Source organism: Dendrobates tinctorius, unplaced genomic scaffold (assembly GCF_039654945.1).
Source record: "Dendrobates tinctorius isolate UK_male_01 unplaced genomic scaffold, ASM3965494v1 ptg000082l, whole genome shotgun sequence".
Classification (NCBI taxonomy): Eukaryota; Metazoa; Chordata; class Amphibia; order Anura; family Dendrobatidae; genus Dendrobates; species Dendrobates tinctorius.
The window spans coordinates 9,815,083-9,841,186 of record NW_027361750.1 but is presented as its reverse complement, the minus strand read 5'-3'; the positions used below and the strand labels follow the sequence as shown (position 1 = coordinate 9,841,186).

The 26,104-nt window shown below is 40.8% G+C and overlaps 1 protein-coding gene across 2 annotated transcripts in view; it reads left to right on the top strand.

The window, feature by feature from the left end:
- The window catches only part of SGK3 (serum/glucocorticoid regulated kinase family member 3), an 82,273-nt gene extending 57,816 nt beyond the window's left edge, over positions 1 to 24,457 (top strand). For both annotated transcript variants that reach the window (XM_073583893.1, XM_073583894.1), the window contains exons 8-17: positions 250 to 307; positions 3,295 to 3,378; positions 3,801 to 3,932; positions 8,453 to 8,565; positions 8,656 to 8,692; positions 10,564 to 10,650; positions 15,231 to 15,326; positions 16,013 to 16,168; positions 16,652 to 16,741; positions 19,996 to 24,457. In XM_073583893.1, the coding sequence (XP_073439994.1) occupies positions 250 to 307; positions 3,295 to 3,378; positions 3,801 to 3,932; positions 8,453 to 8,565; positions 8,656 to 8,692; positions 10,564 to 10,650; positions 15,231 to 15,326; positions 16,013 to 16,168; positions 16,652 to 16,741; positions 19,996 to 20,166 (1,024 nt within the window). In that variant the 3' untranslated portion in view covers positions 20,167 to 24,457. The remainder of the gene's footprint in view (positions 1 to 249; positions 308 to 3,294; positions 3,379 to 3,800; positions 3,933 to 8,452; positions 8,566 to 8,655; positions 8,693 to 10,563; positions 10,651 to 15,230; positions 15,327 to 16,012; positions 16,169 to 16,651; positions 16,742 to 19,995) is intronic.
- Positions 24,458 to 26,104: the final 1,647 nt, after the last annotated feature.

Here is a 26,104-nt window from a genome sequence, read left to right as displayed (position 1 = left end):
AAGGGTTAAATAAGCTGAAGTTTAGCGTAAATGATAAGAACAAGGGGAATTATTTGGAAAATATTGTTTTATTGAGAGAGTAACAGGTACTTGGATCAAACTTCTGTGGTTTGAAAATCCATAGTTAGTGAATTTATACACAGCCGAGATAAAATGGGACAAAATCTATGACAAGTCGAGCAGGCAGTGTTTTCCATCTGTTTCTAATAAAAGAAAGTGCTGATTGTGTAATGTTCTCTCCCATATTAGCGCCAAGCCTTCAGACTTTGAATACCTCAGACTGATCGGGAAAGGAAGCTTTGGCAAGGTGAGATTCTTTTCTGCAGATGAGTATACATGTTGTGAAGGGGTTTAATGCGAAAAAAAAACCCACTACATTAATATATTGCATAATAAAAAAAATACTTGTGCTTTGAAACCAGTATGACTTTCTGCTTAGCATTCAGATTATGGGAGGGACAAAAAGGAATTTATCTAGGGACTTTTATCACCTGTAGACCACCTCAGGCACACGGTTTAGAGAAGACTGTAGCATAACCCCAACAATATAAAAGTTTATATTTGCAAACAATATACAGTAGTCTATATCACTGATGGTGAGAGCAGCATTCTCCTCACCAGCGCTGTCAGTCTGCACAGCTAAGGATGCGTTCACATGTCTGTATGGAAGTTCTCTTTGTCTATACCTAAAATTAATACAGAGAATTCATGCTAAAAACTGATTGGGTTGCTGATACAGATGGAAGCCAAGGAGCCCCATTAATTGTTAGTCCACCTAGACTGAAGTTGTTGTTTTTTAGTGCATCATGCAAAACGTTTTTTTCCAAACTGATACCAAACAGAAACCCAACTGACCCCAGTCTGACCCCAGTCTACCTGTTTACATCAATTAGGCCGGGGTCACACTTGCGAATGTGATGCGAGAAACTTGCGCCTCAATACCCGGCACTGCTGCCGGCGGTTCGGACCGGAGCGTTCAGCTGCATAGAAATACATGCAGCCGCACACTCCGGTCCCGAGTGCCAGGTATTGAGGCAAAGAGACTCGCATTGCACTCACAAGTGTGACCCCTGCCTTAGGGTGCTTTCACATTGCATTCTGTGTGCCCTTTGGGGCATACATCCAAATTACCCTGAAAAATGGGGTTTGGACATTATGCGCCGACGGGGCCATAGACTGTAATGGTGGCAGCAGAGCGAACGTTATCTCTGACATGCCCCGTTTTCGGGAGTGTATGCCTACAGGAGGCGGACACTCAGACATAGTAGACTGCTTCTGAATAGTCACCTCCTGTAGGCGTGCACTCCCCAAAAAAGTGCACAGCAGCACAAACATGAGCATTTACAGTCTATTGGACTCGTCGGCACGTCTGTTTTGCAGAGGGATGAGGGGGGTAAGCACTTGGACGTATGCCCTGATGGGAGCACAGAATGCAATGTGGCAGCACCCTTAGACAATAACTGACCTGTTTGTAAAGTCTCATTCAGATGTATAACTTCTATCTGTGTTTTTCGGGGATAGCACTTGAACCTATGAAAGTCTAAGGAACTGCTTGCGTATCCATGTTTTTTTTTTTTTTTTTTGTTTTTTTTTTTTGTTTGTGGACCAAGCGGTCTTCACAAAATCGCAGAGAGATGTCCAATATTGATCAGTGTCTGATCAAAATGAGCAATGCAGTTCTCTGGGCTTTGAAAAAAAATCAGACCTCTCGGATTTCATCTCTACACATTGTTTTTCATGGATTGATAGGTAGAAGAAGCTAGGGAACCTTTTTTTTTTTTATTATTTTCTTCCTCCTCATCCAAAAAACTGCTGAATCTTGGGCCAAACCCTGATGGGAAAATTCGAAACACTGACTACACTTGCTGGCGTCTGAAGGAACCCTAAAACATAAAACGCATGCTTTTTTTTTTTTCTTTAGAGCAGACAACTGGTGATTTTAGATTTTTGTCCGATTGTGTCAAAAATTTGTGGATCTGCTGATGCACAATATTTAGTGTCCAGTTTACATTTGCTGATAGCACCCCCACCTCATGGACGTTAGGAGGGTGTAAGTGGTTGTACATCAGCATTTTTCAGCTGTACTACCTTCGGCTTTAGCATGTGGGGGCTGACTGCATCCTGCAGTGTATTGGTAAGGTGAGCAGGTATTAGTAAGTGTGGCCTTTTTCTCTATGACGTGGCTGATCAGCAAAGATGAAAAAAAAAATGCTTTTTTTCTACAAAAACAACATCACTTCTTTCAGTGGGTTGGATGTCGTAATGAAGATCAGACCCACTAAAGTGAGTGTGTCTAAATTAGAATGTCACACACGACCTGTGTAAAGGTGGGACTGATATTGGAAGTGTTTCTAAACATGTACAGTACAACCACTTTAAGGGTAAGTTCACACTAGGCATTTTTTCAGCATTTTTTTTTCCTTAGCAAAACCTGATCTCTTTGCAGGAAAGAAGCTACAGATAAAAAGCATGTTTTTTTTGCGGTGGTTTGGGCATGCTAGATTTGTCTCTTGTGCGTGCTGATGAAGTTTAGTGTTGGGAAAAAAAAAGTCATTCCTTCAATCAGGATTTGGCACAAAAAATGCAGTAAAACCTGATACCTGCATTTTTGGTGCATTTTTCCACCACCCATTCAAATCAATGGGTGAAAAACGCTGAAAAAACACTGAAAGAAGTGCTCTGTCCAAAAACCCATGCAAAGCACAAAATACCGGTGACAAAACCAACAATGTGTGCGCATGAGGTTTCTGAAATCTCATGGGCTTTGCTGGTACTGTAAAGCACAGCTGAAAATCTGCATTTTTAAAAAATGCCGCAAAAAAGCCTAGTGTGAACCTGGCCTAAGCAAGTAATGAATAATATGACTCTTGCTTTGGCGTCATTAGGGTTTCGAGGGTAAGGCGTTTTTCATAAGTAATCTGCTAAAAAATTGTATGTGAAAACTACCCACAGACTGTCTCCCTTTATTTTCAGTGGAAACGGTTCTGAAGGTTTTGTCACTCATTGATGCAGATTCTGTCAGATGGCCACACATTAAATGGTGCTGATCTACATGTGAATCTGCGGCAGAAAGTCAAGGGTCAGATTTGGGCTTCTGACGCAGATCCCAAATTGGATTCTTCCAATACTGTCATGCTTCATGTGAATGTACTTTTACTAGTGTTTTACCATTCTTCAGTGAGAAAATACAGTTTATACTTTTCTACATTTCCATGAGCGATTCTGTCGGTGTAGAAAAAAAAACAACAACCTTTTAAATTGATTTTTTGATTTTTTTTTTTTTTTTTTGTCTAGGTCGTCCTTACAAGAGGGAAACTTGACGGGAAGTATTATGCTGTAAAAATTTTACAGAAGAAAGTAATTCTGAACAAGAAAGAGGTGTGTGGTGTTAAAGTGCAGATTTGGCTTGTATCGAATCTGAACAGTGGATCCAAATCATAGTTAGATTTCCCACTAGTTTCTTATAATTTGCAAACCAATGTATAGAACTTTCAGCAATAAAACCAGCTTGTAGTTGTTGGACTCCTACCTTAGTGGCTGTGTGCTATCGTGTGGAGAAATTCGGAACTAGACAGCATTTATTTCCTAAGAAATGGGTCGTACACCAAGAAATCACTGCGAGGTCGAGCCGCACATAAACACAAGTATTACCTGCAATACCAGCTCTACATTAAACATGGCATAAACTAGGAAAGAAGTCTAAATCTAATTTAATACACTGTTAAGGTGAATGATTTTAATAGAAACTTGATGTATCATTTGCATTTAAGATCTAAACATATATTTTTATTTTTTTGTAGCAAAAGCACATTATGGCTGAGCGAAACGTGCTGCTAAAAAATGTAAAGCATCCATTTTTGGTGTGTCTCCATTACTCATTCCAGACCTCAGATAAACTGTTCTTTGTGTTGGATTTCATCAATGGTGGAGAGGTAAGATCTAGATATTGTCTACAACCCACCTCATACATCAGCTCTACCTGGAAGCAGTGGGTTGCAACTTCTGGCTATGCGATTTGCAATAGGAGCCCTGAGTTATGGCCAAAAAACACTGGCTACGATATGACATCCACATTGTCTAGACCCATACTAATGCCTAACACTGCCAATTTAAATGCTGTAAGAGCAGCGTGTAAGACTTCACACTGAAACATTTATCAGCAAAATAAAGATATTTGTCTGTAAGTTCAAGATATTTTTCTCTGTGTGTTTATAATCTGTTGAATATGGCTCACAAGGTGCAAAAGTTTGGAGACCTCTCCTCGTAAAGTAAAAAAACTAAAAATCACAAAGATTTATTTTTTCCTTTCCATTTTAGTTTTTTTTTTAATTCTTTTCAGCAGTGTCACATTTGTTTTTTTTCCACTATATCATCCACAATGATGTGGCATTAAATCCCCCGCATGGATGTCGTGTGGTTTTCCCAAGCTCCTCTCTTGGTATCGATACCCAGTAACGCTGCACTTCAACTGTTTTCCAACCAGTAAAATGAGTGATCTGCTGCTGATGGAACAGTTGCATAATATTTATAACAATATTGACATACACATGGGTTATTTAGTTTTTAGGGGAATTTTATTGACCAAACACTTGTTTTATAGCATACACAATATTGTTACACTGCATGTGGAAGAGCTGGCCTGCAGTCACATTAGAATTTAAAACATTCAGTCCGATGTTGATCCAGAAAAGTATGACGAGTATCATGGGAGTACAATCTGACATGAATATGTAATCCGTATGCAATGCATTTTTAACATCAGTTTTTTGTTGTTTTTTTTTAATCGGATTGCACTCGTCCCATTGATTTGCTCGTGGGAGCGAACCATAAGATGCAGTGTAATTCCTTTCCCTTTTAGTTATGAGAGGAACAGATTAGATGTCTAATTTCACTTCCTCAGCTGACTTCTCTGTTTTATACCTTGGAAACCTTTGTCAGTTCTAGGAAGTACAATATGCAACAGAGTTGTGTAATATCTGTGTCTTGGGGTAGAATCTGTGAATCCGAAAACACTACTCACAAACTATATCTCTGAAGGTGCTGTAGACAGTGATGTGGAATGACACTTGTAGGCCCCGAATCAAAATCCCCAACAGGGCCACCAACTATCTGAGGCAGGTACCTTTCGGCCCCCACTAAGCTTCGGGGCCCAGATGCAACTGCAACCTTTGCAACGAATATAGGTATGCCCCTGACTATAAATTCACCCTAAGTTCTGTCATGCTAAGGTTATCAATATAATGCCCCCTAGTATTAATTTGGCTTTGTGTTAGAACTAAATAGATCTTTTTATACAGTTTCTATCAAACCTTTTGACATAATCAAAATCACACATTGCATTATAAGCTGTGTTACTTACAATTTATATAAAAAAAATTTTGCTGTAGAAAACCCATCATATAATTTACTGTGAAGTCCCCAGCTTGGAATGTTAAATTTTTATTCACTAGAGCTTGGAGAGTCCCAGCACTCAGTTCTGGAGGACTGTCCATTTTGTTATACATAGGTTGATATAATCAGAGGCTTCTCACACAGTAGTGGATTCTCAGCAGCAGGATCTTAGACTCTTCAAGTGTCTATTTTTTATGCTTGCTGTCATTTGAAGGGAGACTGTTACCTTAAAACACTATTCAAAGAGGACTTGGATTTTTTTTTATTTAAACTGAGTACATGCACCAATTGCTGCTGCTCCATTGATTCTGGAACAGTTTTTTTTTTTTTTTGTTCCTCACCGGTCCAATGTTATGCTTCACGGTAATAAATAATAAACATGCAAACTTTCCTTCAGACAATCTGGGTGTGCACCACCAAACTTCTCTGTTTTGATTTGCATTTTTTCCCCTCTAATTCTGGCCAATCAAAACATGTTTATGCAAAAAAGGGGGAAAAAGCAAACACTCCCAGATCACGATTGCAGCCTTGCACAGCATATTTTCTTGAAATGAGATGTGTTTCACATGAATACGCTGAGAACTCTACAGTTGCTGCCCCTTTTGCTATTGTCAAGCTGGAACACAGGAGAGTAGCAGCACTGAGAGCCAGAGCACTGGACTGGACAATGCTATAGATAAGTTTTTGCTCTCTCTGCAATCCAATTGCTGGTAGGGATGTGGCAACTGCTGAGTTCTAGGTGTATTCACATGTGACAAGTCTCAGGAGAATACGCTGAAGCCAGGCTGCAGTAGGGACCTTCTCTGTGGGCGTTTATTTATCCTCCTCTATGACATAGTGGTGTTTTGATTGGCCAGTGTCATAGAAAGGAAAAATCAAATGCTATCAGAAAAGTCCTGGTATTTGCCCAGTTTCTTGAGGGGAAAATTTGCATCTTTGCATGATTTGGATGGAACCTCTGACCCAGCCATTCACTATAATGCGTGTCTACCACACTTTTGTGTCACCCTGAAAAAGACAGACACTGCTGAAACTGAAGACTAAGTCACTTTCTGCTTCCTTTGTCTATTTCATTACGGTGACTGTCTCCATCGAGGTTCCAATGAAATGCAGTTTTTCAAGGTTTCAGATGAAGCCACAAACGTGTGGCAAAAACCTAATGTGCATATAGCCTTAGGTAATGATACCCATTCTATGGCCCAAAGCTGAATCTTCAGTTTTTCATTTATTTTTGGCCTAAACTTTGATGTAAAAATGGTACAATCTGTAATTTTATTTTACCATACACCTATTACTGACTAAAAATCATTGTACTGGCAAAAATAAAAGTGGTTGTCCAGACATATGATATAGATGGCGTATCATTGGGAGTCAAGGATGGCATAGAGCAGTGGAGTTTTAGTTCCAGCTCCACATACTGTTTACACCTATCTGCCCCTGGAACTGGAAACGTCTGATCAGTAGGGTATCAGTTGTCAGACCTCCACTGATCTGATAGGGTATTCATATCGTAACAATGGGACATCATTAAATGCTGGACAACCTCTTAGGGATCATGATGTAATCCTCAGGCGAATGCTACAGCAGTCTTACTTTAATCACTGACGCCGGTACGGAAGGGTGGGCGGGATTAAGGGTGGAGGAAGGGGTGAATATTCATTTTGTATTCACATAGGCTTGACTTGCCGGCGTGCGACTATACATTTTCCATGGCTTACAGCAATAAAAGTTACATATCCTGAAAGGGCTGCCCAAGTCCTATTTCAGGATACTGTTAGTATGGTACACAAAATGACCTGATAGATTTCCTGAAAATAATCTTGCACCATGATATCAGATAAGTTATCGTTATGGAATTTAAATCCAGAGATTTAGACCAGTGTGATTTTTTTTTTTTTTTTTTTTTTTTATTTGATCATAACAGGTTTTATTTTTTTTTTTTTTTTATTTAAATCTATATTTAATTAGCAGTTATATCATAGAGAAAGCATCATGATCAGTGAATCAGACTTACCATTGCTAAAGATATCGTGTTACCCAGCAAATCTGACCAGCTAGCCTCATAGGTGTTCAGAGCATTCCCCTTTGGCACATTTTACATTGTGTAATTGGCGTTGTGGCCATTGTTGTGGTCATCCCCCTTTGGCTTATCAGTAGGCTTTCTTGTTTTAGTAAAGCCCCCGTCACACATAGCGTTCTCGCTAGCGAGATTGCTGCTGAGTCACAAGTTTTGTGACACAACAACTATCTCACCAGCGAGATCGCTGTGTGTGACACTGATCAGCGACCAGCCCCCCTGCCGGTTATCGCTGATCGTCCTGGAATAGCCAGGACATTTTTTTTGATCGCTGGTCTCCCGCTGGCCAGCACGCATCGCTGCGGGAGACCAGCGATCAGCGCGCTGGTAACTAAGGTAAACGCAGGGTTTCTAAGCACCATGCAGTGCTTAGAAACCCTCTGTGTACCTTAGTTACCAGCGTGCTGATGCAGGGAGCTGGTAACCAAGGTACACATCGGGTTTCTAAGTGACGCGCGCCGCTTAGAAACCCGATGTGTACCTTAATTACCAGCTCCCTGCATCAGCGCGCTGGTAACTAACGTACACAGCGACGCCACGCGCTCGGCGTTGCTGGTGCTGATCGCTGGTGAAGCTGCCTGTGTGACAGCTCACCAGCGATGCTGACAAGGTACTATCGTTGTCGGGATCACTGGTGAGTCACTATGTGTGACGGGGCCCTAAACCACACATGCAGTGAAGCAATCCGGGCATCTGACCTGCTTGCCAAACCTCTAGAAGCCCTTGTTCAGCACTGATTTGGGTATAATTGCATTGCAAGTTTATGCTGGTCAGCCAGTGACTAATTCCACATTTTAGTCTGACACTTGGATTAAGCTTTGAAAACTAATTGTATACGCTTGGGTTTAATTTACAATTTCTTGAGTCTTTGGTATGTTTAAGTAAAACCAAAAATATACAAAAATTATGATAAATTTGCAAGATGACATGTTGTGACTGGCTAAAATATTGTATAATAACATATATAATACATTTCTCTTCTAGCTTTTTTTTCATCTACAAAGAGAGCGATATTTTGCTGAGCCGAGGGCGCTGTTTTATGCTGCAGAAATTGGTAGTGCTTTGGGATATTTGCATTCCATTGAAATCATATATCGGTATGCTGCTACTTCTATTCTGCAGTCATTCCTCATAAGATGTATTTATAATGGGACGCACTTCTAATGAAATATTTCTTTTATTGACAGGGACCTAAAACCAGAAAATATACTGTTAGACTCAAAGGTAATACATTATTTTTAACCTACAATTAATTTTTTTTTTTTTTTTTTTTCTTTTTTCATGGCTGGGACTATACCGTGACCTTGGGCCATGGCCTGGGTTGTGTGGCCAAACATTGCTCTATGCCAGTGCTACATCAGTGTAATGCAAGGAAATGGGGTAGGATTGTGACCCGCAAGGTACTGTAATGGCAAAGTCATCAGGTGACTAGCACAATCTGTTTAAAGGGGTTGACCGGCCTTAGGCTACAAGTCTAAAGTCATTCCGTGTGACTGCAGACTTGAGTCCTCAGTGCGCGCTGTGAGGATTCTACATTGCCGGGAGCAGGGGTTCATATGACCGCAACTTCCACAAGTATGTGATTTGCATACTTCTAGCCACATTCTGACTAGAAGTGTCCGACCTCACTCAGTACACTTTGCATTGAGCGAGGCTGCGAATGTCTAGTAGGCATGTGCCCGCATGTATGCAAATCACGTCTCAACCCTGCCCCAGGGAATCCTCAAAGCGCGCAGTTAATGGGATGTGAGGATTCATAAGTCTGCAGTCACATAGTGACAATGGGTTAAAATGGAAATCTCATCAGCAGAACTCAACTAAAACATTCAGATTTACATCTAAATTATCTGGATTTCACCTTTACAATACAACTGAGCAAAAATCTTAATTCTGGCAAAGTGGTGAACTGGTTTCTCCCTTATGGAGTGTTTCATATAGTAATCAGCAGGTCGCATGCTTCATAGATATGTAGAATATGATACAGGATAAAATTATTGCTAGGCCACAGCTGTAGTTGTTCTCGAACATTTTACAAAGTAGAACAGTGATGAAAAACACATAATAATTGAGTGATGAGGAGGGCTACACTAGAGCTGTACCCACTTTATTCCAAGACATTCCGTCATTCGGGAAAGTTCCGTGTTGGGCCTCATGACTATGGTACCTGTTGAATCAGCAAATTTTTCAATGGAGTTACACCAGAAAACTGCAATAAATGAACTGATTAATCTGATCCCCCCCATGAAATATAAATATAATATACTGTGTGTGATATATATAATATTATAATATTTTTGCAGATACAGGAAGTAAATAGAAAAATAATATTGATAGAGATGAGACCTGGTAATGGTGAACATGTAGTACAACATGCAAGAATGTTTGTTTTGGTTTGTTTTTTTTACACTAAAAAAAATGTCGACCGTCCTGCTAGGATTAAAATTAAAGGGGTTTTCCAGTTTCAGAAAAAATCTTCTGTCACTAGGCAAAGTTTAAAAAAAAAAAAAAATGCTTTACTCATCCTCCCCGGGTCCTTTGCAGAGTTTCTGCCATTCTCCCGGTGTCTGTTATTGTCTGCAGTGCCGATATCACACTGACATGGCTACAGCCAATAACTGAGCTCAGCGGCTCATGCAGTCTTCCAGTTACTGGCTGCAGTGCTGTTGATGTAATGTTAGCACTGCGGACAATAGCTGACCACCGGAGCAGCTCTGTGCTAAGTGATTAAAGCCTACTTTTTTTTTTAAAATGTATTTAGTAGTGACGAGTGAACGTGTTCAGATAAGTCGTTATCGGAGCATGCTCGTGTGGTAACCGAGTGTCTTCCGCATGCTCGAAAATTATGTTCGAGACGCCTAACAAACAGGCAATCCCTGCATGTAGTGTGTCTAATGGCCACGAGACATGCAGCCACGGCGACTCTAACATATTTTTCAAGCACATCGAAGACACTTGGTAAGCTCACAAGCATGCTCGGATAACACCTCATCCGAGGACGTTCACTCAGCAATGTTATTTATTTTTTTGTGTGTCCGGTTAAAGGGGGTAAGGAAAAATGAGAATAATAATCGTCACTCCATTTTCTTGTCATCTAGGGCCATATTGTTTTAACTGACTTTGGACTTTGCAAAGAAGGGATTTCAAATTCAGACAAAACACTAACCTTCTGTGGGACCCCGGAGGTAAGGTTGTGCCCACTCATGGGTGACAAGTTTTTATAATAGGAACTCTTATGATCCTGCTGAGGTTTTTATACCCTAAGGTATCTTATGCTATAAACTCCTATTAGGAGATAACTGTAGCATGAAACCAGCTGCTGCCCTTTTTGGGCTTTATTGTTGAAATGTGAAATTTGCCTACACATTGAGAGCAGATGAAATAATGTACCGTGACCTATGTTAATATTTAGCTGGTACGATGTCTAAGGAAACAAGGCTGTTCTTGCAGCCACTTGCCTGAAGGAGCTTATATATTCAATTGGAGGCAGTCTTATTATGGATAGTTTATGGATAGTGCCCAGTACCTTTTTTTTTTTTTATGCTGCCATACAGTGTACAAAATGCCATGCTAAATGGCCCCATACAGTATGTTGGTCTATAGGTAGAAAAACTGAAAACACGGAGTCTACTCAAAAAAAAAATTGACATTCTCCAGTAAAATAACAGTTCCATACAGTTGCAGTATGATGTAGGGGCTAAGAGTCTGATTCCAGTGATGTCACTTATTGGGCTGCTTGCTGTAGGTTTGATAAAATCACTGTTTAATAGCCACAGATCTATCAGTTCTCGTAATGCTGAGCTCTGTATAACCCCGTCTGCACAACTGATTAGTAGTTTTCTGCCCAAGTACCCTGTGCCCAGGCAGAAAGCTGCTAATTAGTGGTGGGGTTAGGGTTATACACCGTGTGCAGAATTATTAGGCAAGTTGTATTTGAGAGGATTCTTTTTGTTATTGAATGACAACTATGCTCTCAGTCAACCCAAAAGACTCATAGATATCAAAGCTTAATATTTTTGGAAGTTAGAGTTGTTGTTTTTTTTTTAATTTTGCTATCTTAGGAGGATATCTGTTTGTGCAGGTAACTATTACAGTGCAGAATTATTAGGCAACTTTATAAATAACAAATATATACCCATCTCACTTGTTTATTTTCGCCAGGTAAACCAATAGAGCAGCACAAAATTTAGAAATAAACATTTCTGACATTCAAAAACAAAACAAAAAAAATCAATGACCAATATAGCCACCTTTCTTTACGATGCCACTCAAAAGCCTTCCATCCATAGATTCTGTCAGTTGCTTGATCTGTTTATGATCAACATTGCGTGCCGCAGCCACCACAGCCTCCCAGACAATGTTCCGAGAGGTGTACTGTTTTCACTCCCTGTAGATCTCACACTTTATGAGGGACCACAGGTTCTCTATGGGGTTCAGATCAGGTGAACAAGGGGGCCATGTCATTATTTTTTTCATTCTTTTAGACCTTTACTGGGCAGCCACGCTGTGGAGTATTTGGATGCATGTGATGGAGCATTGTCCTGCATGAAAATCATGTTTTTCTTGAACGATACCGACTTCTTCCTGTAACACTGCTTGAAGAAGGTGTCTTCCAGAAGCTGCCAGTAGGTCTGGGAGTTGAGCTTCACGCCATCCTCAACCCAAAAAGGTCCCACAAGTTCATCTTTGATGATACCAGCCCATACCAGTTCCCCAACTCCACCTTGTTGGCGTCTGAGTCGGAGTGGAGCTCTCTGCCCTTTACTGATCCAGCCTCGGGCCCATCCATCTGGCCCATTAAGAGTCGCTCTCATTTCATCAGTCCATAAAACCTTAGAAAAATCAGTCTTAAGATATTTCTTGGCCCAGTCTTGACGTTTTATTTTATGTTTCTTGTTGAAAGGTGGTCGTTTTTTAGTCTTCCTTAGCTTGGCCATTTCCCTGAGTGTGGCACACCTTGTGCTTTTTGATACTCCAGTAACGTTGCAGCTCTGAAATATGGCAAAACTGGTGGCAAAATGGCATCTTGGCAGCTTCACGCTTGATTTTCCTCAATTCATGGGCAGTAATTTTGTGCCTTTTTTTTATCAACACGCTCCTTGCAACCCTGTTGGATATTTGCCATGAAACCCTTGATTGTTCGGTGATCACGCTTCAAAAGTTTGGCAACTTCAAGACTGCTGCATCCCTCTGCAAGACATCTCACAATTTTTGACTTTTCAGAGCCAGTCAAATCTCTTCTGACCCATTTTCCCAAAGGAAAGGAAGTTGCCTAATTAAGCACACCTTATATAGGGTTTTGATGTCATTAGACCACACCCCTCATTACAGAGATGCAAATCACCTCATTTACATAATTGGCAGTTGGCTTTCAAGCCTATACAGCTTGGAGTAGGACATGATGTATAAAAAGGATGATGTGATCAAAATACTCATTTGCCTAATAATTCTTCACCCAGTGTACAGCTCTCATGAATGTGGAGAACTACGTTGGCCGCAGGTTTATCAAAACTACAACAAGCAGCCTGGAAAGCTTTTGTCTCTACCTACTCTAATTTCATAATTCCCATACAAGTCGTTCGGCGTTATGGACGCCGTTCAGCACAGCAAGCTCCATGTTTATCATATTGGACTTTCTGAAACCTTGTGGCACAACGAGTTTCAGTAACCGTGCAGCTTGCTCTGCTAAACCTAATTGTATTATATTCAATACATCCTGCTGCTTGTAAATTTTGCTCACATTTTGCAACCCAATATTCTCTAAAATGAGGCTGCTCTTCCTAAAATAATGTTGCCCGAAGAGGCTCTCTAAGTGTTACATGTGTGCGTATATAATCAAGTTCAGTGTTGGCTTTATATTGTGTGTATTACATGTTTCTCTATTATTTTTCCTGGTGTTGAAGCCATATCTGCAGAACTTTTGACTTGTGTATTGTTTTCTGTATGACCCTGTTATTATACAAGTACAATACTTACTATAGCTGTGGAACTTCCTTTGTCAGTTCTTCTCAAAATATACCTGTGCGCTTAGAAGTTATGGCCGAGTCATAAATATACAGAAAAATCCTGCAACTGCTGTCATCAAATTATTTTTGGACAGTTTTATAATTTGTCTTTCATGAATCTTAAGGCCCCGTCACACACAGCGAGATCGCTGATTTTGTGACGCATCAGCGATCTCGCCAGCGACATCGCTGTGTGTGACGGCGATCAGCGACCGGCCCCCCGCTGGGTATCGCTGATCGCACTTGATCGTCCCGGACCATTTTTTTTCATCGTTGGTCTCCCGCTGGCCAGCACACATTGCTGCGTGTGGCAGCGGGAGACGAACGATCAGCGACGCTGCACGCTAGTATCTAAGGTAAACAGCGGGTTTCTAAGAGCCGCGCGGCTCTTAGAAACCCGCTGTTTACCTTAGATACCAGCTTGCACCTGAAAAAGCACTGCAAAAGCGCCCCATAAAGTGAACATAATGCACAAAACCACATTGCTGTGCATATGTTGCGTCTTCAGAAACCATGAAGTTGCTAGAAGTGACGTGCTCTTTCTTTAGGCGGCTTCTCTCTATACTTAACACTGAACGCCGGCTTCAAGAATAATGGCTAAGCCACTGGCGAAGCTGCATCAGGAAAATGACTGCCAGCTTTTTTCTGAAGTGCCTTCACCTGGGAATACTCAGCGGCTGTACCAGAGTCTAAATCTGTCCATAGCACATACCCTTAGGGTATGTGCACACGTTGCGGATCCGCAGCGGATTTTCCCACGCGGAATCGCTGCAGAGCCGCAAGTGTTTGACCATACAGTGTTAACCAATGGAAAAATAAAATTGCTGTGCACATGCTGCGGAAAATTCTGCACTGAATCCGCAGCAGTTTATTTTCCGCAGCATGTCAAATCTTTGCACGGATATCGCTGCGTTTCTACACCCATTTCATTATAGAAAACCGCAGGCCAAAAAACGCATGATAATCTGCATTAAATCCGCAATAAAAATGAGGGGATTTTGACCTGCATATTTTGTCTTAAGCTGTGTGCGCACGTTGCTGCTTTTGATGCCTTTACGCAGCATTTTTGGACGCGTGGAATTGCATCAAATCCACAGTGTAGTACAGTACAAATGATAGTCAATGGGAATTTGAAAATTGCTGTGCACATACTACGGAAAAATCAGCGCGGATTCACAGCGTTTTATTTTCCGCAGCATGTCAATTCTTTGTGCGGAAACGCAGAGTTTCTGGACCCATTGACTATACACGGAGTAAGGCAAATCCACACATCAAAAACACATGACAATCCGCAACAAATCTCATAAATTCCACATGAAATCCGCAAGTATTTTTGCCTGCGTTTTCTGCCAAGAGATGCAGTTTTTGTGCAGAAAATTCCGCAGGCCAATCCGCAACGTGTGCCCATACCCTAATAGCGCCCTGCCGTCCAAAGTTTCTGAAACTTCCCTTACAAAGAATATTCTGGTACTTCTAGGAACCAAAATAAAATGAAATAATAAATGTACCATTTACGCTGCTGTCAAAATTTCTCTTCTGAATCGGTGTGTGCAAAATGTTTAACAGTTTGGTCTGCCATCAAATCAATGTGGTACTTGATGATTAAGTGACTAGGTCTGTGCCAGCTCTCTGTATCACATCTGTAAGCACAAAAATCAGTCTTGGAAAGTTCCTTTAAAATAAAGCTAAAACACTTTCTTGACTTGGTGATAGATTGCACTAAATGTACATTTTTGTGTTTTTTTTTGTTTTTTTTTTAGTACCTAGCACCAGAAGTGATCAAGAAACAGCCGTATGACAACACTGTAGACTGGTGGTGTCTTGGATCGGTCCTTTTTGAAATGCTGCACGGCCTGGTAAATATCAATTCAGTGTTTATTGTAAATCCTAATATCGTATTCCATTTCCGTTTCCAAAGCTGTCATTTTTTAAGTGGTGTCACGTTGTAAGCCCCTTACTAGTGTACTGTCTGTACCTAAGGAAAATAGATTTAGTTGCTTTGAACAGCAAAACTTTCTCCGGACCTTGCAGCGCTGCTGTTCTTCTTTGTAGTGGGGCTAAATAGGAGACAGACGGCCATTAAGTTTCTCTTACAATGCATCTACTGTAACACTGGGAGGTGCTCTGATTTTCAAGATCTACATAACTGCTGCCCCTAAAACATCTAAGCTACTTGACACACATGCCAGACCCAATAATCACCTGTTATAAAGGACTAAAGTTGCCATAAATATAATAAAGCCTTAACAGCCACCATTTTTAATACAAAACATACACCCCCAGATGATAAAGTACATTAGGGTGCCTGTCCTGCACATGGAAATCATTAGAGAATCCTCAAACATCTCATTTAGGTTTCATGATGGAAAGCAATGGGACTTTCCTTTGTTGTAGTTCCCTTCTTTGTTTGTTTATTCTGGTAAACTAAATGTCACAATGTAACTTTAAACATTTCTCACATTGCATGGTAAATCATCTCTTGTACATTTGCTTGGTTTTATGTCTTCTCACCAGTGTTTTTTTACTTTTTTGTTTTTTGCAGCCTCCATTTTATCATCGTGACACTGCAGTCATGTATGAAAACATTCTGCACAATTGCCTAGTTACACGGCCTGACATAAGCATAACGGCGTCATCTATTTTGGAAGAGTTACTTGAAAAAGATCCAAAGCAGAGGCTTGGGTCAAAGGATGATTTTGTAAGTGTTGCACAAACTTAAATAAAAAATTCTAAAAAATAGTTTTCATCTTCACTGAATTATTGCCACTCCAAAATTGTGACATTCCCTTTCTGGTCCAGATGAGGCAATCGCTAATCGCTGTGAGGTTATACCACACTCCGGGGCAATGTGCACTGTCCTGTAGTTCTGTGAATATTTAGGAATTGGCAAGTTTCACAAGGCGTCCGCTACTTTCTGCAATTCCCCTTCACACGTGCCATGCTCTAAAGGAACCATAGCAGCTAAGATTCGATACTAAAAGCAACAAAAACCCTTCAACAATACCTTAATACTTTGAGCATGAATTTCCTGGTATGACTTTGTTCCAGGCTGTCATTGTATGAATCATTGTAACTTCCTTCTCCTTTGTTCTGTAATTTATCACCGAGCCGAACTGAGAAAAAAAATTTCCCTCTTTCTAGCTGGCATAGACTTACCTCTTTCATTTTGTTTACTTTACAGAATGAAATTAAGAAACATCCGTTTTTCTCATCTATAAACTGGACAGATATGGTTGAAAAGAAGATCTGTCCACCATATGATCCTCATGTGGTATGTAAATAAGCCTCACAATTAATAATCTACTTAGAAACCTCTACGAACGACTATCTCAAACAAAATGGGACGCAGAGGATGATTATTGTACATCAGGTTACAAGTTATTTTTCTCTGATTTTCCTAAATGGTTGATGCAAATGAGTCAGTATAATAGTCAAATCGTCATCCGAGTATAAATCAAATTTTATTGGACAAACCTCACAATGATAACAATATTTTTTTCAAAACTAAGAAAAAACTTAAAGTGCAGTGTTCCAAATTATTCTGTACGGATAATGCAAATATTTTATAGGTTGTAAAGAACTGAAAATGGTTATTTGTTGAATTTGCAGCACTAAGAGGTCATATTTACTGAAATCAAAAGCTTTTTTCAATCAAAAACATATTAACAGGCCAAGTTACATATCACCTTCACAATTTTTGGATAGTTTCTGCTTGAATTTCTTTGTAGGGTATCAGAATTGTGCCTCCCACCCTCCTAGTTGTTTTGGTTGAGGTCAGGGGAGGATGGTGGCCACAACATGAGTTCCTCTCCTTTTACGCCCTTAGCAGCCAATGACTAGGAGGAATTTTTTGCAGCATGAGATGATGCAATGTCATTCAAGAAGATGATTTTGCTACGGATGGCACGTTTTTTTTTTTTTTTTTGTCACATGGAAGAAATTGGTGCGACAGAAACTCTGTATACTTTACGGAGGTTATTGTCACACTTTCAGGAACCCTAAAAGGGCCTCCCAGCTCTCTGCCCATGATTCTGGCCCAAAATATGACTCTGCTACCTCCCTTGCTGATGTTGCTGCATTGCTGGGGCATTGTGGCCATCCACCAACCATCCAGTACTCCATTCAGCTGGACCATCCAGGATTGAATGGTATTCATTAATAAACAAGACTTTTAAAACTAGTCTTCATGTATGTCTGGCCCGCTGCAACCATTTCTGCTTGTGAGCATTTTTTAGGGGTGGCTTAATAGTTTTATGTACAGCTGCACGCATCTGGAGGATCCTACACCTTCAGGGTCACGGGACTCCAGAGGCTGCAGCAGCTTCGAATAACTGTCTTCTGCTTTGTAATGGTATTTTAGAAGCTGATCTCTTAATCTGATGAACGTGTCTGACATTCCTCATTATGCCATTATCTGCACGAACCCCTCTGTGCTGTGTATCGGCCACAAATCTCTTCACAGGACGATGATCACACTTAAGTTTTCGTGAAATATCTCTTTTCATACCTTGTCTAAGGCATTGCACTATTTTATGCTTTTCAGCAGCAGATAGATCCTTTTTCTTTCATATTACATGAAATCTGTGGCTGCTCAATAATGTGAAACATCCTTCTTAAGTAGTTTTTCTTTAATTGGACACAATAACATCCGTGAGCTTAGTTGAAAAACAAGAAATATACATCTTTATGATACTTGAACCCAATTTGGATTATAATCTGAAATGCGGTGTAGTATTAGTTAACATGACGATTCATGGTTTTAAATCATGTAACTAAAATCAGAAGGAGAGTACAACATCATTATGGTTTCATATCTGGTAATGAAGCTCATATATCCATTGGTGATAAATATGCTGGGGAAGTTAGTATAGTTTAGAGCTTCCTCAATGGTACATGTTACGAGGGGTGTTCATTAATGATTTCCCCTGACCCACTTTCTGTGGACTGAGAGCAATGAAACTTGGCAGACTTATTAGCCTTTCTGTACATAGGTGCCACCTAAGGACACACACGTCTCCCATCTCTTTAAGAAACTATAAACACCTCACTTGTAGAAGTCGACAGGTTGCTCCAAAAGCCAGGTTGTGACTTCGGAAATCAGATTCTCCTCATGTGGAAAATGCTTGCCCTCCAAAAATAACTTCATTGTTGGAAAGAGGTGGAAGTCCAATGGTGCGAGGTCAGGCGAATAAGGGGGATGTGGTGGAATTTCAATGCCAGAGGAGCATGTTTCCATTTGGGCAACAACATGTGAGTTGTGAACTGGTGCGTTGTCTTGCAGAAGGCGTACACCTTTGAGCTTGCCACGTCTCTTGGTTTTGATGGCCTCCCGCAATTTCCACAGCAGTGAAGCATAGTTTGCCCCAGTGATCATCGTACAATTTGCTAGGAAAACCATCAATACTACTCCGTGCTGGTCCGAAAATACTGTGACCATGGCCTCGCCTGCCGAGGGCTGGGCACGTGGAGGAGGTGAGTCATGATGCTTCCATTGCATGGATTGGACTTAAGTCTCAGGATCATAGTAATGGACCCAGCTTTCATCCTGTGTGATCAGTCTGTTGAAAAAGTTCTCCTGGTTTCCATGGCACATCGTCAGTAGTCTGAAAGCATTTGACTCGTTCCTGCCTCTGAGAAGGTGTGAGCATGTGAAGATGGTCTTGGATTATTTTTTCTAAGGACCCCACACTAATCTTGACATTTTGGGCTAGGTGGCAAATTGTTATATGGTGATTTTCTAAAATGGAGACTTCCACTTGCTGGATGGTGTGTTCATCAATAGCAGAGTGGGGTCGCCCTGGAATTGGAGCTGTTTGCGCCAAAGTCCGACCACATTTGAATTGACGATGCAAGTTCTTGACTTCATCATATGATGGGGAATCATCACCATAAATCTCTATCATCTCATCGAACGTCTCCATCCGTGTGGTGCGGCCTTTCAAGTAAAGGAACTTGAGGACTGCTCTGTATTCAACTTAGTCCATTATCAAACCCTCACCCCACTTCAGCACCTGTAAAACCAACACCGTTATCAGTTCCTGAGTTGCAAATTGACACAACCTATAGAGACTTATATCATTACACATGTGCAGTTTCAGGGTTGTGATAAAGTGGGTCAGGGGAAATCTTTAATGGACGCCCCTCTCATTTCAATAAAGTATAGATGCATAAAGGCAGATTATTAAAAATAATATAATCTCAGGTAAACCTACAAAAAAAACTATAGGTGCAAAGTTCTTCCATATATAGAGCTTCATACAAAATAATGCAGGGAGCACAAAGGTCATTAAATGTTTGACATTACACTTAAATGTTGTCACTTTTGTAAAGTTTTTACGCCAAAATTGTGGCGTGAAGGTTTTGCCAGATCCAGCATGTTCAGTGTTTGATGACTACATGCAGAGCTACCGTATATATATTGTCACGTGCAACTTAAGCCTGTTTTGTAGATTATTAATAATGTACTATAAATACTATGGTTTGAATTAATTTTCTAATGTGTTTTTTTTTTTTTTTCCGTATTAGGATGGCCCGGATGATATCTCAAATTTTGACCCCGAGTTTACAGATGTCATGGTTCCAGATTCTGTCTGTATATCTACAGACTATTCTATTGTTAATGCCAGTGTTGAAGAAGCAGATGATGCTTTTGTTGGGTTTTCTTACGCGGCCCCTTCTGATGACTTTTCGTTTTAGAGAATGAACTTTTGAAAAATATTCTGTGTAGGCGTACGTGAATTATAACCTTACAGGGTAGAGCATATATACACTTTATTCCATGAGACATGTTTGAAGATGGCATCTCTAGCCGTCCATGAGCTAAGATCTTATCACTAGAATAATGGGAGCAGGTGCACTACCAAGTGCTGGGCCCCTTAAAATGCTCACACACCATCAATCTAAAACTGGTTCTGATTTCTGCACTGATTGTCTAGGGCCCGGAGACAGAGTTATAAATCACTTGTATAGACCTGTGTATACTGTAGGTTAAAAGTGTAACTTTTAGCAAAAAACTATCAGTTTATACACTCATCTCACGTTGAATACTGTAGGCAGTAAGCTCCCGCTAATGGTTACTGCAGACTAGCATGATATCTTTAAAGGGAATCTGACAGCAGGTTTTTGCCACCTAATCTAATAACATAATGTAGAGACTGAGACCCTGATTCCAGTGATGTATCGCTTACTGGCAGCTTAGTGTAGTTTTGAAAACATTCCTCTTTTATCAGCAGGAGATTATCAATAGAGGACATGTACACCTGCTGCAATGTCGTCCTCAGTATTCATGAGCTCTGAAAGCTCTGATTACTCTGTGCATATGCAGAAAGATGCTAAACAGCAACCAATCAGTGGTGTGGGCGAGTTATACAGGTCTCAGCATTTAGATAACTGGTAGATCTTGAGCAGATAAAACTGTGATTTTCTCAAAACCGCAGCAAGGAGCCTAGTAAGTGATACATCACTGGAATTAGTTTCTCTGTTCCTAACAAATTCTTCTCTCTGATGGAGTAGCAAAAACCTAATTACAGATTCATTTAAAATCGATGTCAGGAAGAGTTGGAGCTCTATAAAAATAAATTGAGCTTCACTCTAGTGGGCACTAATGATCCAAGTTTATGACGTCCCGATTGTGCCATCTTCCGAAATGTCTCAGTAAAGTGAAACCGAACATATCCTTTTACACCCGTGTATGACAAAGCAGCCTTTTATTTGGACCAATATACACAAAATGTAACCAAATATTCCGTAAAGCAGAAGCTGGTGACGTCACTGGGCTGAGGTTGACCATTTTGTGTCACAATATGGTCACACACTGCGATATTGGTGCATTAAAAATGTGCATCTTTTTGATAAGCAAACATGCTTTGAGGCCGGGGTCCCATGTAGCGTTCAGCATGCATGCATTGTCCACCTGAAGGTCGGCCGCTAAGTGACTTGTTTCCTCAAGTCCAACAGTGCTCCATTGCATCATTAGAAAATTAATTTCAGATTGCTTGCTTTCTGTTAATGCATGATTACTCCAACACTGCGTTGCCAATAAGTAAGCCATTTTGGGATTAATTCCTAAAACTGATCCCAGAACCACAGGGATTTTTTTTCCTTTCTTTATCTACATGATCTATATGGTGCACCAGTGTTTGTGACCCTTCTAAACGACATGTAGTCAAAAATCATGTTGCACAGGCAGCACCTTACCATAAGACAATGGATGATGATAGAATAGTTTCACTGCTATTATGCAGGTAATGTGCCAGGTATTAACCCATGCCAGTATATACTGTGCTTTTTTTGCACATTGTCCAGCAAAACTTCTTAAGGCAGGGAGACCCCAGAACTCCACCCTCCCGCATTATCCAGTTTCCACATGATTTTGTTTCAAAGCTGGAGAGTCATGGTCGAGTGCGACCAGTCGTGTGCTCTACACCTAAAGCATTACACTGAAAGCAGTGCTACCTATCATCTGGTATTTTAATAAATCTGTGAAGGTCATGTTGCTGAAACTGGACATTGTTTAGCTGGTATCGCACAGTGCTATCTAGTAGCTTTACACCAGTGCATTCCATTTATTTTCTGAAATGTTTTTTTATAATGTTCTTTAAATAGAATTATAATGGCTGCTGTGCAAGCCTCCTTTCTGCCTTTATTACAATATTGGGCAACTGTGGCATATATAAAGATACCTTAAAGTGTATGTTCACCTTTTCGCTTTTGTATTTTTTTTTTCTCCTTTTTTAATTCTAATGACCGGCTATGTTTCCATAACACTTCATGATAGTGTACACTATCATGTTTGATTAATAATTTTTTTTTTTTTTTTTCTTCTGTATGACTTGTTCATACAAAACAAGTTTTAGTAGACCGTAAATAGAAAGCTTAAAACCATTAGGTCTCCTCTCTTATGCATCCACTCCTGGTTTTGACTGAAAAAAAAAACCGATATAAAGCGGTATTGTGTGAACAAGGCCTTATGGTTTTCCAGCTCCTAATGTGTCCACCTATTCGGTACAAATTAAATTGCATGCCTGATGGGCAATCTCATTGCATAGTTCACGTAGAAAGCACATTATGTAGTTCTTGTGAAGTATTCTGACGAAGAACTATGTACATTGTTTCTAGGTATTTTCTCAAACACGGTTTAAGAGACTTTAAATGACTTTATTATTGTGTGTTCTCATGTATGTACTTGTGTAGGAAAATACTTCAGAAAGAAAAGCACATGCCTGGTTCATAAGATAAGCTTTACTGTATAATGTAATACACTCTTGTAACCATAAGGGAAGGCTAGGCAATGACAAAATTGAAGTGTTAGCTTTTTTTTTCTTTTACAAGACTATACATTTTTTTTTTTTTATTTTACATTAGATGCGTGATGATACTCCTTTAAAGCAATGCTGTCATTACGTTTTCCCTTATTAAAGGTAATTTGTTACCAGGTTTTTGCTACCTCATCTGAGAGCAGCCTGATGGAGGGGCAGAAACCCTGATTCCTGTGTTGTGTTACTTACTGGACTGCTAGCTGCAGTTTTGATAAAATCTCAGTTATCTCTGCTGCAGATCTAGCAGTTCTCTGATTGCTGAGCTCCATGTAACCCCACTCAAATCAATAATTGACAGTTTTCTGTATGCACATTTCATAGGCTGAAAGCTTCCAATCAGTGTTGAGGGGTGGATTATACAGAGCTTATGAATGTGGAGGACTACATGGCAGCTGGTTTTTTAGTTGTCAAGTGATTATATCCTGCTGATAAAACACTGATTTTGATCAAAAGTACAGCAAGAATTCCAAGTAAATGATACATCACTGGAATCGGGGTCTTTGTCCCTAGATTATGCTGCTCTCTATTTAGGCACCAAAAAACCTGGATACAAATATCCTTTAACTGCAGCCATTTGTTTATCAATCTAAACTTTCTAAATGTGTCCTCATATCACCACAACAGTCCGGCATATTATGGAAAAATGACTTCATAAATGCCATGCTTCGTTTATAAATAATTAATTGCGCAGATTGACAGGCCTGGACCTTGATGCCTCATTGAAGTCATAATATCGAGCCCCTGTGATGTGGAAGATATCCCCTCCCGTGTTATCCACATCTTGCTGTAAACCTGATGTTGTTGCCATCCGCTTAACTCCTCTGCACTGACCAGGGCTGAGTGTGACATACCCATGTGCCACCCTCTAGGTGAATGGCGAGAGCCAGGGGTTTTTAGTTAGATGTGAATGATGGTTATCAATATAAGTCACAAGCAAAAGTGCTAGAATATTGGGCAGAGAGGAGACGCTCAGAACGGTCAAGCCCTGCTTATATGGGGGGCAAATAGTCATTTTTCTAAGGTATGCCGGATTGCGGTGGTGATACATGGGCACAGTTATAAAGCCGCTTAGCGGGATCACAAAAGGAGTACCAGCATTTAGTTTTCAGAAACATGTCAGATTTTCTCTAAAGGGAATTTTTCATAAGTAAGTTTAACGACACGATTAGTCACCAACTATGCAATCTAAAAGCAACACTATATTGCCACAATATCCATAGGTGTTAACCAGTGCATGAAAATTGCACCTAGATATGAGTCTTATCATGGAACTGGAAAGGATATAACCTGGATGAATTGGACGTTCATGACTACTGTATGATGGAACAATTCAATTGTGAGCCAATTAAATTGTATTTGGCAATGAACAATGGTCGGCATATAAACTCCAAAATCTCAGTCTTCAGCTTCACGATAAGGAGTTTTATTTCTGTTATGCCAGATATCTGAAATGCAGCTCCATCTGTAAGACTATGCATTAATTGTACTCAATAATTGTATGAAAAACTGGAAAGGGAACGATTAGATGACTACATGTAAGAATTGCGTGCCTCATTTTTACTATGCAAAATCTATTTTGTAACAGAGCTGTAAATCATTATGTTTCTATTCGTGTATGTAATTTTTATAGTGTGAAGCAGGTCTAGTAAATAACAATGGTAAACTAGAAATGGCTGTGGTGGTTTATGTGAAACATTTCCCATGACAGGACTTTTAAGTCTCTTTATACACATTAAACCAGACTAATGTTGGCTGGACTCAACGACAATCACTGGTACAGATGATCGTTTAATATGTATGGGGGATCCATGACAGATGATTGGCAGGGGAGATAAGAATCCAACATCTACAATTTCAGTCTACTGATCCTTTTGTTCTCCAAGAGATAAGCCACCGCCAAAGATGTCTGGTGCCACCTCTCTAATGGACAACACTTTAACCTTGGTCGACATGTCTGCCAGCTGAACGATCGACCAAACCAATCTTCGGCTGACAACGATCTGTGTGTGGTGGGCTGTAGACTTTTACAAGGACATTTCTCTTTTTATCTATTTTCTGGAGAGAAAAAGAAGCTGTAGTCTGTTCAAGGTCAGCCACGGAGCTGCACTGTGGAGGCCACCTCGCTTATTTATTAGGCTAGAAGCTGGATTCTGACGCTTTCAAAAATATACTCCAGCAGATCACCAACAGTAAAGGTACTGTCACACTAAGCGATATCGCTAGCAATATCGCTATAACTTGTGACGTTATAGCGATATTGCTAGCGATATCGCTGTGTCTGATATTTACCTACGACCCGCTCCCCCCGCTGGTTATCGCTGATCGCGCCAGAACGTCCTGGACTGTTTCTCGTCGTCAGCTTCCTGCGGCTCTTCCTGTGGAGAGACGAGCGTGGACGCGGGCGGGAGGACGCAGGATCGCCTAGTGTGACAGGTAAGTAGCGACCCCCGTCCCCAGCGATGTCACTGGTGAGATCTGCCTGTGTGACAGCTCACTAGCGACCACTTAGCGATGTACCAGCGATCCTGACCGCGTCATATCGCTGGTCGGGATCGCTGGTACATCGCTAAGTGTGACAGTACCTTAAGAACAAATATTTTTCCATCAATTAAGAAGCCACAGTGGACATCCAGAGATAAAGGCCCCCACTGTACATGACTGGTTCTGCCAACAGTCTAAAACCCCCGTCACACACAGCGATCTTGCTAGCGAGATCGCTGCTGAGTCACAAGTTTTGTGACGCAACAGCAATCTCACCAGCGAGATCGCTGTGTGTGACACTTACCAGCGGCCGGCCCCCCTGCCAGGTATTGCTGATCGTCCTGGAATGGCTAGGACATTTTTTTTGATCGCTGGTCTCCCGCTGGCCAGCACGCATCGCTGCGTGTGGCAGGCGGGAGACCAGCGATCAGCGCGCTAGTAACTAAGGTACATATCTGGTTTCTAAGCGGCGCGCAGCGCTTAGAAGCCCGATGTGTACCTTAATTACCAGTGCACTTGTGCAGGGAGCTGGTAACCAAGGTACACATCGGGTTTCTAAGTGCCGCGAGCCGCTTAGAAACCCGATGTGTACCTTGGTTACCAGCTCCCTGCTCCAGCGCGCTGGTAACTAAGGTACACAGTGGGTAACCTCGCGACGTGCGTCGCTTGTTACCTGCGTGTCGCTGGTGCTGATCTCTTGTGAAGCTGCCTGTTTGGCAGCTCACCAGCGATCATGTAGCGACACACCAGTAATCCTGACAAGGTCATATCGTTGTCGGGATCGCTGGTGCGTCGCTATGTGAGACGGGGCTCTAATGTGTATAAGCACTCCAGAA